Here is a 13,634-nt window from a genome sequence, read left to right as displayed (position 1 = left end):
AATAGAGAAGAGTGAATTGGGGAAGAAAATACTTGCAAACCACATGTCTGATAAAGAGTTGATGTTTAAAATACACAAGGAACTCACAACTCAATAGCAAAAAAACAAATAATCTAATTAAAAAATGGGCAGAGGACCACAGTAGACGTTTCTCCAAAGAAGACATACATATGGCCAGCAGGTATGTGAAAATGTGCTCCACATCACTCGCCATCAGGGAAAGGCAAATCAAAACCACAGTGATGTATCACTTGACACCTGCTAGGATGGCCCTCATCAAAAAGACATGAGATCAACTCAGGACACATCTGTTGGGGCAGGACCAAAGCAAGACTTGAGCCCTGGCACCTGGCTCCCATAGTGCGGGCTGCTGGGACACGCACCAACCACAAGGAGGTGGGACCTGCCTGGGGGGACCTGCTGAGACCCAGAGAGCATTTCTTCTGGTCTGGAAAGGAACCAAAGGGGCTAGCAATCAAAGAACAAATCTGATAGAAGGGACCTATAATAACCAGAAGGCTCTACCACTGTCATCATTCACGTGGAGGACCACATATACACAACCATGTGCTGTGCGCTTCCCCTGGCTATAAAGTGGGGACAGGAATCCTTCACAGAGTTACTGGAGAGATGAAATAAGGCAAAAATGCTTTTTGCTATTTCTGACACTGCTAAACATCTAATACTTATTAGGCTATTCGTATTTTTAATTCTTACCTCAAGAAAATTTAAAAAACCCTGGAAATACTGGCACACGAGAATAAAAGGAAGGAATGTGATATTGTAAGCTTCTTCCTCCCATATCATTAATACAAATGCTGACATTACTCATTTACTTATCGGATTGTTATAGACACACATTACCTTCTAAATCCGATGTTCTGCTGTGACAGTGGAGGAATTAAAGGTATCCCATTTTCTCCAATGGCCCATGCCACACTGTTGGAGACTTTCCCCGATGTCATTAGAATCAATTGATTACTACCGTCAGCTTCAAATGAGAAGGGCACTCCTAGAGAAACACCAGATTACACAGATGTTGTTTAGAAAAAGGGAGTAAGCCCAGTTCTGGTAAGAAGGCAGACAGTAGACAAATGGAATAGAGTGGAAAGGGCTAGCAGGATGGAACACATAATTCAGGTTAGCATCACTGAACTTCTTCAGGCAATGATGCTCAGAATTGGCCTCTTAGTTCTGTCTCTGACAGCAGAGTGTAGACCATATAATGAATGAGACACTTTGCAGTGGGACCATCTGTGTGCATATTCTGGTTCTGCCAGTTAACAGCTGTGTGACCATAAACAGATTGATTAACTTCTCCAAGCCTTCATTTCTTTATGTGTAAAGTAGGGGTAATAATAGTACCTCCTCAAAAAGATTACTATGAAGACATTCATGGATTCACTCATTCAACAGATGCATGTTGGAGCTCCTCCTTCCTACCAGGCACTATTCTAGACTGCAGATACCAGTAAAGGAGCAAAACTGATGAGAATCCCTGTTCTCAAGTTTAAGTTCCAGCCAAGGAGACAGGAAATAAGGAAGAGAAATAAGAGGAATGTGTGGTCCGTTAGAGAGTGATAAATGTGAAAGAGAAACCATAAATTAGGGAATGTAGATGGAATATGTGTGCTTTGGGGGGATATGGTGGCAGAGGAGCCTCCATGAGAAGGGACTCATGGATAAAGACCTGAAGAAAATGAGGAAGTGAGACATGCAGATATGTGGGGAGAAAGCATTTTTGGCAGAAGGAACAAGTCCAAGTGCCTGAGGGTGGAAGCACGCCTAAGTGAGGTCATACTTGCAGAGCACTTAGTGCCTGGAAGACAGTGGCTACTTGACAAGCCTTAGCTACTCTTATTAAACTAGTGTGACAACAGTAAGTCTCACTTACTTATTTGGCCTCTACTGGTTGGAAATTAATGATAAAAGTCTCAGGACTGTTTGTTTAATCAACTAAAGGAAGAAAAGATTTCAAGCACTAAATATAGCCACTGCATGCCCTGGAGTTCCAGTTCATATCCATAGCACAAAACAGTGCCACTATTAGGCTGTTATAACGTCTTTTTATTTTTCAAACATCTTTCTTTCAAATTGAACGTATGCTTTAATCTTCAAAATCACCCTAAAAGACACTAAAGGAATTAAAGGAATCTTTAGATTCAGATGATATTCAATAGATTACATAATTATTAGAGTCCTGTAGATTATATAATTACTAGAAACCTACAGCTTATCAATGTGAAAGTCAAAACTGAAGCCTAGGTCTCCAGACCTTTCAGTTGGTGAATGGATTTGAACCTTAAAGAATTCTTGCAGATACATTTCCAGATACAGCTCACAATAAAAAAATCACTAGACACATGTAGAAACAAGCCACTATGAATAAGAGGGAACAGAACCGGACCAATAAACAGATATATATTATATAATCAAGTACAGAACATTAAAAATATGTGTAATGCCTTTTTAACAATAAATGAAGTATGAATGGATAAAAGAAATGATCGAGAGTTGGAAGAAAGGACAAATGTTGTCAGAACTGACCAAGCAGATTGAAAATGAAATAAATAGAATTCCTAGAGGTGAAAAATACAATAATTAAAGCAAAGCCTCAATGATGAATTTTGACGATTAGACGCAATCAAAGACTGAATTCATGACTTGGAAGACAGATTTAACAAAGTTTTATAGAATACAGTAGTGAAAGAAAAAGATAGCAAGTATATTACAGAGATTAAGAAACATGGTGGACAAAGAAGGGCCATCATATATCTAATCACAATTATAGGGGATAAGAGAGAGAATATTAATTAATAACCTCCCTATTATAATTAAGATTTTTCACAATTTTCAGCCCTATGAATCATATCATGATGTACATTTTTTATGCACAAAGCTTTGTACTCATTTCAAATTATTTTCTTAGAAAAGATTCTTAGAAGAAATATTAAGGTGTCAAGGAATTTTAAAGGTCTTTATTCAAATTCGCAAACTGCTTTATACTTGCCTAGTTATATGAATTTACTGGCCATGAACAATATATAAAAATGACTTTGCAAAAAATTATATAAATCATTTTAATTTGAATTTCTGAAAGCAATTTTAGAATTACCTGGTTGTTTGAAAATGAAAAAAAAAAAGCTATGTTCAAAACTGACAGTAAAATTGTGAGCCACTAATAATAATTAGCTTTCTGTACCACTTCCAACTCCTTCGTGGTCCAGTGTTACATGCTGGTTACTGCTAAATTCCACTTCTTCAATAGGAGCCCTTCCAGTGACAATGGTAGTTTCAGGAATAGGCAGAAACACTTCTGCTAGCAAAGTGGTACCACTGTGTCCAACTGTTTCATATACCTGAAATTGAGGAAGAAAAACAGTCAAATAAAAATAGCAAGAGTGTGCTCACTCCTGGATATTTAATCCATTTATCTATGTTGATCACTGTCTAGCTCAGAGCATCCATTTCAGAGTGGAAAAGTTGAGTTGTGTTATTATGGTTCTCATGGAGACTAAATTACACCCAATTTGTGGCCAAGCTGTTGACATCCTGTCTTCTTGTCTACTCTCCTGGGATAGAGAGATTAAGCAAAGTAGCAGGCTACCCCACCAGTTTTTCCATTTCAAATCAATACACAGGTTATCTGGAGAATGGGCTTCCTCTTTTTTCCTGGTTCATGCTATTTCAGAAAGAAATGCCATCAGGTGGAATGGGTGAGATAAAATGGGCATGCCACTAGACGATTTATTATTTACATCAACTGCAAAGTCAAGAGGAAAAGTATTATACCTAGAAGTACTCTAGAGTATCAGGTTCAAATCTACTATTTAGTAAATCTTTCAAATTCTTTCCTTCAAGAGCTCATTTAATTTGTCAGCTGCTGAAACCCTACAAGTTCCTTCACGGACCTTCTCCTAAGAAGGAGCCAACTAGGCTAACTGTAGCTCTAATTACTGTGGCATGTCTCATTATAATGCTGTCACTATGAAATGAAGAATCCATTGCCAAGGCAACCACAGATTATGAATATACAATGCAGCTTCAATAGGACTCTTTGCTTCATTGGATCAAATTTCTCTTGCATCCTTGGATCGTTTCACTTTTGTGGCAAGAAGATAATAAAATATTCCACAGTTCTGCTGGCTTCTTTCCTGTGTTTTATTCTTTCCCTCCAAGAGGTCTCTGGCTGGTACACATTTCTCTAAAATGCTCCTTTCATTTTTACTAATTAAATCTTCATATTTTTCTTCTTGTGCAATAGAGCCCCCCCACTGATTAATACTTTCCACTTACAACTGAAGTGCACAAAGATGACCCTACAGATCCTCCTCACCCCCTATTCTCCCTTACAGGGTATATTATATGAATTCTTTTCCAAGGATGAGGATGATTTTGTGCTAGGCTGCCATTCTAGTCTCATCATCTCCCTGGTATCCACCAGCTTGCATTTGACAGATGGCTGACTGAACTTGGTGGGGCTACTGTGGCAAAGACAAAGACATAACAACTGAACTCAGGACCCTAGACAGTATCACTGTGAGCTATTCTAACAGGCTGTGTGCACCGAAAGACCTGTGATTGTCAGGGCCTGCCTGTGCTGAGGGGCCAAGTCTACCTAATTCAGGGCTCAGTGGGAAGCCCATGAATAAATCAAATTCTTCATCTTTCTCAGTAAATAGGTAATATTTTTCTCTATTAAAAACTATCTTTTATGGAAAATGTCAAATATATAATCCTAGAAGAATGATATAGTATGAACCCCTCACCTGGCTTCAAATACCATTAGCTTATGGCCAATCAGATTTCCTTTCTATTCTCAGGCTTTCCCCTCTCCACCAGTATTTGGAACCCAGACATCACTTCATCTGTAAATATTTCAATATGCATTTCTAAAAGATAAGGATATAAGAAAGCACAGTTATAATATTATTATCAGAGTAATGCCTTCATAATGTCAAATATCAGTAAGTTTCAAATTTCCTTCAGGGTCCAAAAAATTACTATAAAACCTTGTTTGAATCAGTATCAAAATATATTCTGTACAGTGAGACTGACTGATAAGTTTACTCAAGCCTCTGTTAATTTGTAGGGAATACCCATCCCTTTCTATAATTTTTAAATTTCTCTTTATTTTTATTGGTTAGAGCTCTAATGGAAAAAGGAGTGCCACTTATTGCTTGCCCCAAACTCCATCAGAGCCTGTGGGTTGTAACTTTACAGAACTTAAAGAACCTTGAGCAGATTATTTTGTCCTGCAACGAAGACCTTGGTTGACCTGTTACATTATGGACTCACTAGCATGAAGTTTTAGCCTGAGAAAATGATATAGTTCCTTTTCTTTTTCAAATTTTTTATTTTTTGCCTACGTCTTAATTGAAACATCCATTTATATACAGCCCAGTACAGGCTTTGGTCTGGTATTTTGTTTAATCTTTCACATATTCCTATAAAGGATGGTTTCTGGTGAAGACTAAGCAAGATAATAGACCCAGAAATTCTCGATGATGGATTTGAGGATCCAAGAGGAGAAACTCCCCCAGCCACCCATTTGGGGTGGGATTTGAATCCACAACTATTTCACTTTGAAAAAAGCTGGGATTTGAATCCACAAGTATTTCATTTTGAAACTCATACTTTTTTTTTTTTTTGCTATGTCTTCCTTATGGGCCAGGGACAATCAGAAATGCGATCAAAGAATGAAGAATTCTTTTAAGTAATAGCGTGACCCAGAACATATAATTAGTTTAGACAAACTGGTGAGAAATAAGGATTGAAAGAATATTTAAAATATGAATGAAATAAACAACAAAACATGGAAATACTATAAATACAATGTCTAGGGGCACCTGGGTGGCTCAGTTGGTTAAGCATCTGACTCTTGATCTCAGCTCAGGTCTTAATCTCAGGGTTATGGGTTCAAGCCCTGTGTTGGGCTCCATGCTGGGCATGGAGCCTAGTTTAAAAACAAACAAGCAAGAAATAATCCCCAATGTCTGTAACCAAAACTTAAAGGATCACCTCAGTATATGCAATTGTGATCGAAAGACTACGACCTATTCCTGTCTCAGACTTAGTTGCTCAGAACTCTCAAGAGTGTTGCTACCTCAGCAAGGCAGGTGTGGCCTGCTCACTTCAGTGCAGGTGCTTTAACTCACTGTAAGGTGCCCAGGTGTACTGGGCACCAAGTGAGGCACCTGTCCTATACCCATGTATGTGCCATCACTATATCCCATGCTCTCCCTAAAGAAATACTTATCCACTCTATCAAAATTCCTTATTTATGCATCATCTGTCTCACTGGACATGGGGATACCTGAGGATAGGGGTCTTGTTTGATTTCCCTTTGAATGCCCAGTACCTGCCATCTGGGAATTAATGTATTTAGAAGGGAGCATGCTAACTCTGAATAGAAGTAAGGCACTATTATTATTATTATTATTATTTTGTTTTTACTAAGTAAACTCTACTTCCAACATAGGGCTCAAACTCATGACCCTGAGATCAAGAGTCTCATGCTCCACTGACTGATTAAGCCAGCCAGACACTCCTAGAAGTGAGGCATTAAATGATAAATCCACTGAATGGAATGGTTTTCTTCTCTGAACAGCTGGTAGATCTGGTATAGTATGGCTCTCAGATTTTCTCTTTTTTTTTTTTTTTTTTGAGTTTTTATTTATTTATTTGACACAGAGAGACAGCACAGACAGGGGGAGCAGCAGGTAGAGGGAGAGGGAGGAGGAAGCTCCCTACTGAGCAAGGATCCCGATGTGGGTCTTGATCCCAGGAGTCTGGGATCATGACCTGAGCCAAAGGCAGATGCTTAACAGATTGGGCCACCCAGGTGCCCCTCATTGTCTTATTTTCCTCCCTACCTATAACTCCTCTCGAAGCCTGCAGAGGGCAGTGTGGCGGGCAGGACAGGGCAGTCTTGTGTTCAGCAGATCTGAATCCTGACATTGACACTTAGTAGCCATGTGACCTTGGGCACAACATTCCACGATTTTTGCTTTCATTGTAAAATGAAGATGTTATTTAAAGTTCTGCAGGAAGGCAGTGGTAAAGCTTTGGGACATGGATCAAAAGTCTTCCCCCCTTATGAGTTCAATAAATGTTTATTCTTCTTCCTCTGGGCATACATTTGACAATAAGTACCTGCATTGTTATAGTACTATGTGGCTCACAAAGCTCTTTCATAAACATAAATACACTTCCCAAATATCTTGTTAAATATTTTAGTAAACTTTATTAAATAAGAATCTCTTTTTTAAAAATTAAATTTGTAAGATCTGTTTTCTCAAGACACTGATTTTTTTCAAAGAAGACATTAAGTTGCTGAGGGTTTATAGGAATTTTATGGCATATTCCATATTTGTAATGAAATCATCTATATTTCTGAGTCCCCAAAGGCAAGGAGGTAAAAAAATGAACTACATTAAGCCTTAAAGGTGTGCTTTTAAAAAATCAGGAGTTAATGAAGTCCTGATATCACTTCAAGTGAAGGGAATAGAAAGCATACCAATAGTCAGAAAATACCATTTATGAGGGTAAAATGTTTCAGAAAGTGACATGAATGCAGTATTTAACATTTCATTAAACCTTGTGTCCCTGACCTTGTGACTCTCTTACCTCCTACTACTTCAGAATTCCAAAATGCTTCAACACTCAATGCAATTAAATAAGTGTGTGAAGCATATTTAAAATAAGAACAAATCCAAACATTTTTCACATACTTTGCATCTCTTTCTATAACATAAGAACTTAGTGTTTGCTTACTCAGCTGTATAAGATAAGATTTCTAAATTACATGGCTCCAACGGCTTTACAAAAACATCTTTGTTGGACTTTCATAATTCATCAAATACTTCATTATGAAAGGACCATAAGAGTTGCTTCTAAGCTTTTCTTTCTTTCTTTTAAAGATTTTATTTAGGGATCCCTGGGTGGCGCCGCGGTTTGGCGCCTGCCTTTGGCCCAGGGCGCGATCCTGGAGACCCGGGATCGAATCCCACGTCGGGCTCCCAGTGCATGGAGCCTGCTTCTCCCTCTGCCTGTGTCTCTGCCTCTCTCTCTCTCTGTGTGTGACTATCATAAATAAATAAATAAAATCTTTAAAAAAAATAAAAAAATAAAGATTTTATTTATTTATTTAGGAGAAACGAGAGACAGAGCATGAGCAGAGGGGAAGGGGCAAAGGGAGAGGGAGAAGCAGACTTCCCACTGAGCAGGGAGCCCAGACATGTGGCTTGATCACAGGACCCTGAGATCATGACCTGAGCCAAACAGACAATTAACTGACAGAGCTATCCAGGCACCCCACTTCTAAGCTTTTCTGTTTGGGTTCTTATTCCCTATAGGTGTGCTTAGTAAGGATCCATAAGACATGCAGTTATTGTAGAAGGGGCATTTCTGGTGAATGTCAATGGAAGGGTCCTCGTTCCCAGTCTGTGGAAACACATTCCTGTTTAATGTCAGGAGAGGAACTAAATGGGAACTCTTGGGGCTGAGTCTGTAGGACAGAGGCAGTTATGACTCAAGGGGAGTGGAGGGTTTGTTAATTGAGACTCCTGTCTCAAAAGATACTTCTCAGCTTTTTTTAATATGGAAAAATGGATTCCATCTGTCAAAGTCAAAAAGAAATCCAGAATTTTCCCACACTTTTCACCCTGCTCTTTCAAGGTGTCAGCAATTCTTTTTAAAGCTAGGGTGCAATGCTGTTTTCAAAAAATCAGAAATTGGGCATCTTGGTTTGGGGTTTGTAAACAGCTTTCTGTATAATTAAATTTAGTTTTTGGTTTTCTTTTCTAAGTCAGGGGTTGTCAAACTCAGCACTTTTGACGTTTTGGGTCAGACTATTCTCCATTGTGGTGTGCTGTCCTGTACACTGTAGGATGCCTAGCCACATCCCTGGCCTCAACCCATTAGCAGAGTTACCAGCTCCCCATTTGTTAGAATTAAAATGTCTTCAGACACTGCCACATATCCCCTCGTTGCAAAATTTCCTTTGCTTGAGAAGCACTGCTCTGAGTAAAAAAGGTGCTCCTCTGTGTGTTTGAAGGTGGAATGCTAGTGGAGAAACAAGACAGGAAATATAACTGATTTACACTCAACTGTTCTAAAATGTTTCTGTTGCAGCAGTAAATTCAGAATAGCAATTAGATCCATGGCTACCAATTTGAGATTATTGGTAAAAAAAAATTATTATTGGGGCACCTGGGTGACTCAGTCAGTTAAGCATCTGACTCTTGATTTTGGCTCAGGTCATGATCTCATGGCCTTGAGATCGAACCCTGTGTGGGGCTTCACGCTGAGCATGGATTCTGCTTGAGATGCTCTCTCTCTCTCCCTCACCCCCTGCCCCTCTCCTTGCTTGTGCATGCTCTCTCTCTCTCTCTCTCAAATAAATAAATCTAAAAAAAAATTTATTATTGAACTTTGATTAACATACTATGCTATATTAGTTTCAGGTGGGTGTACAACACAGTGCTCCAACAGTTCTATACATTGTGCAATGCTCACCACAATAGGTGTAGTCATTATCTGTCACCATGCAGTGTTATTCTAGTATTATTGACTATGCTGTATTTTTCATTTCTGTGACTTACTTCTTTTATAACTGGAAGATTTTACCTCTTAATGCCCTCCATCTATTTTTTTTATTTCCTCACCCTCCTCCCTCTGGCAACCACTAATTTGTTCTCTGTATTTAAGAGTTTGTTTCTGTTTTTGTTTTGTTTTGTTTATATATTTGTCTAACTTGGGGTGATTTATGCAATTATTATTACTCTATTTGGAATATTGTTTGCTTTAACTCAACCATCTGGGGCAGGTGGACCTGCTAGCAGTATTTAGAACCTTAGAAATGTAGGGACATTAAGAGAGATAAAAAACAATATTCCCCTGCGAAGTAGAATTTATGTTGCATGGTTTTAAACCATGATTCTCTGCTTTTAAAACAGAAGAGAACAAAGCAGAACACTCCATGTCTCGCACCTGGTAATGCTGGGTCCAGTACAAGTGGCTGTTCTTTAAGCTTGGCTGCTCGTGACATTTTCATCTCGTGGTCCCCATTTCCCTCAGGATTGAATCAAACCCTTCTGAGTCTTGTGCCCACATATTCTCTTCCTTTGCTGAAAAGGTGGAGGGCACCTGAGGTGGACCCCCTCCCAGCCCTGTCCTCTACACCATCCCGTGTCATCATGCCTGCCCCAGAGGAACTTCCCGTCATGTCTTGACCCCACCCCTCCCAATACCTTGTGGGGTCTGGTCCCTCTCCCCACCGCTTTCCTTTTTATTTTCAAAGTCACCAATCTTTTCTGTACTGGTTGTTTTTCTCACAGCTAACAAACATGCTCAAATCAACCACACCCAAAGTAAACCACAATCCCTGACAAAACCCTGATCCATTTCCCTTCTTGCCTTCTCTGCCAAGCCTCTGGGAGAGGAGCCTTCTCTTGGCATCTTCCTTTTTTCTCCTACCATCTCACTGGACCTCAGTCACGAGGTCTTCCTGTCATTTTCCTGCCATTTTCCTGTTTTCCCTCATCCTTGCATGATGTTTATGCAGTAAGATGCCTGTTGGATCTAAGGTACAGACTATGAGTGGGTGCAGCATGATGAGGTGGATATGAGAGCGTGTTCTATGGGCTGCAGGCTGGTTCTGCTACCTTCTGGCTGTGTGACGTTAGGGTAGGTACTTAAGTTCTCAGCATTTTAGTGTAACAGGGAAAGTGATACAGCTACCATGGGACTACTGTGAGGATGCAATGAGGTTTCTTTTGTTGTTTTTTGTTTTTAAAGATTTTATTTGGCAGAGAGAGAGAGAGAGGGAGAGAGAGAGAGAGCACTAGCAGGGGGAGCAGCAGGCAGAGGGAGAGGGAAAAGCAGACTCTCTGCTGAGCAGGAAGCCCAAGGCTCAATCCCAGGACCCCAGGATCATGACCAGAGCTGAAGGCAGAGCTTAACTGACTGAGCCACCCAGGCACCCCATAGAATGAGTTTATACACAAAATATGGTGCCTGGCATATTGCAATTGCTCAGGAACTGTTATACTAGACATTACTAAATATCTACACAATTCAGTGTGCTGTGATGCCTGAAGTTGTGTTCTAAGACTTCTCCCATAGTAATTGCTCTCAAAGTGTGGAGATATGTCAAGTTTTAGGCTTTGCTCTTCTTTATCATTATACCCAGTTAACATGGTGAAATGAGAGTGAAATTTAGAGTCAGGCAGGACTGGGTTTGAATTCTCCTCTGCGTCTTGACCTGCTTGGTGTTGTAAGGTTACTCGGTATCTCTGAAGTATCACTGGGAGAATAATAGTATCTGCGGTTTTTTTTTTTTTTTTTAAGGATAACATCAGACAGTGTATGTGAAGAATTTGGTTTTGTGGTTGGATAAGCAATAAGTGTTATTTCCTAAGGATTTCTCCATTTTCACAGGCCCCTGTCCCATTCAAGCCTCATCTTCTTACATGTAGGTGACCTCACCTGGACCCCTGCAACCCATCCTCCCACTGCATCCACTGGCCTTTTACCTATTCTAGGCTCCTCTGCTCTGCACTCTGTTGGGCTTCCTGGTATCTGCTCACCTCGGCTTTTGGGGTCAGTTTTCAACAGTCTGACTCAGCATCATGCAATTGAGTTCATAGGGAAGATATATGTGTAAAAACTATGTTTTTGTCTAACATCCACAAAGGACCAGTAGCAGTCATGAAAGTGAGCTGGCCAAGGGCTAATTAAGACACTTCTCCAAATACAATTGTTTCTCCCACTCCAATAACACAGTTCTGTGGATGAGAGGGAGAAATCAGGAGAGGATGTAGGAATGAACTTGAGTCATCACCAACTAGGTTCAAAAGGTGGATTTCCTATTATCAGTCCCCATACTAGGAATATGAAAGATTGACAGGATTGACTCATAAGGAAAAATAATAATGCGACAAAATATAAGTGCCACCCAGCAGTACCATGTGATTGCTGTCAATTTGGGAAGTCAGGAAGACGAATGACTGATGCAGATGTGAATGATAAAGAAATAAAGGTAATCATCACAAAGCTATTTTCTTCTTTCTTTTTTCTTTTTTTTTTAAAGATTTTATTTATTTATTTGAGAGAGAGGGAGAGAGAGAGAGAGAGCGTGCACAAGGGAGAGGGAGAAGCAGACCCCCCCACTAAGCAGGGGAGCACAATGAGGGGCTTGATCCCAGGACCCCAGGATCATGACCTGAGCCGAAGGCAGATGCTTAACTGACTGAGCCCCCCAGGTGCTCCTTTTTCTCTTTCTCTATTTCTCTTCCTCTCTTCCTTCCTTCCTTTCTTTCTTTCTTTCTTTCTTTCTTTCTTTCTTTCTTTCTTTCTTTCTTTCTTTCTTCTTTCTCTCCCTCTCTTTCTCTCTCTCTCTCTCTCTCTCTTTTTCTTTGGGAAAGGGAGAAAAGGGATCCTAAGCAGCTCCATGCCCTTTGCGGACCCTGACACAGGGCTCGATCTCATGACCCTGATATCATGACCTTAGATCACACTGACTCAGTCGCTTCACCCACTGAGCCACCCAGGTGCCCCCAAACGATTTTTTTTCTAAATCAAACTTCATTCTTCTGAAAGGCCAAGCATTTGTTTTGGAAAGACCTCAAAAGTGGGGATTTTTAGGATCTTTCTGGAGGGACTCTGGGCCCGCTTGTACTCCCATGTTCCGAGAAGTCTCCCCCTCCCATTGGAGCCCGCCGTGATTCAACTCCTTTGTACTGTAACAGGTCCAGCCCTCATGAAGAGATTGGATTAGTCCTTCCTTTCAAGGTCGCAGTGCTGTTCAAATTAATTCCTTCTGCCTGTTTCTAGGGCTGGGCCCCATCCTATCCTGCTGGCTTTTCGTGCCAGCTCTGGCCTTATCTCCTGCTTCCTAGGATGACCCTGGCATTCCTTTCTCAAGCCTTGCTTCAGGCTTAGGGTTCAAAACATGCAAGGAATTAAACCCCACAGTCAATGCTGTTTCCATCAAGGGTCCCTGACATCCGTACAAAGCCAAGTACTGTTTCTCTCGTAGCTCCCTCCTCATCGCCCAACAGAATTTAAGTCTCCTGGAGGCAGCGCTATGGGACTCCTCCCACCTGGGACTTCCAGTTCTCCACCACATGCCTGGCTCAGGATCAGACACTCATTGGCTCTTAAGCAGCAGACATTCATGGCTTGGCTGTTGGGTCACCAACTGATGCATTATTATTTTGAGAATCTCAGAACTTTTTCTGAAGCACGCTGGGCTCTGAAGTTGGGGATTTGATAACACTGGCATAAACAGATGCATTTAAGACAACTTTTCTCACCCTCTTAAAGCTGCCAGTAATTTTGAAACTTTCCTAATCTCACACTTGCAATTATGCAGCGAATTCCCAAATGGCACAGTTCTATTCCTAGAGAGTTGAAATATGATAGCTCTTAAATTAATTTCATCTGTAATCACTACTCAATCATAAAAATTAGGCCACTGAGCCATTATGATATGTGATTTGATCCGTTATCAAATCTCTATAGATAGCTTAAGAACTTAGCCAAGGGTCTTTTAGTTTGTAATATTTAAAAGGTTACATGATTCAGTTCTCAGGGCCACGCTAATTGCCTATGAATATATTCTTGGTATT

General features: G+C 40.3%; 1 protein-coding gene across 4 annotated transcripts in view; it reads right to left on the bottom strand.

The window, feature by feature from the left end:
• The window catches only part of CC2D2A (coiled-coil and C2 domain containing 2A), a 143,294-nt gene that overhangs the window by 52,962 nt on the left and 76,698 nt on the right, over window positions 1-13,634 (bottom strand). For all 4 annotated transcript variants that reach the window (XM_055326646.1, XM_055326649.1, XM_055326647.1 and 1 more), the window contains 2 exons: window positions 3,203-3,359; window positions 865-1,012 (listed from right to left, as the gene is read on the bottom strand). In XM_055326646.1, coding sequence (XP_055182621.1) covers window positions 865-1,012; window positions 3,203-3,359 — 305 coding nt within the window. The remainder of the gene's footprint in view (window positions 1-864; window positions 1,013-3,202; window positions 3,360-13,634) is intronic.

The sequence above is a fragment of the Nyctereutes procyonoides genome, unplaced genomic scaffold, assembly GCF_905146905.1.
Source record: "Nyctereutes procyonoides isolate TBG_1078 unplaced genomic scaffold, NYPRO_anot_genome, whole genome shotgun sequence".
NCBI lineage: Eukaryota > Metazoa > Chordata > Mammalia > Carnivora > Canidae > Nyctereutes > Nyctereutes procyonoides.
Note: the sequence above shows the minus strand (reverse complement) of the source record. Positions and strands in the feature narration are given on the sequence as shown.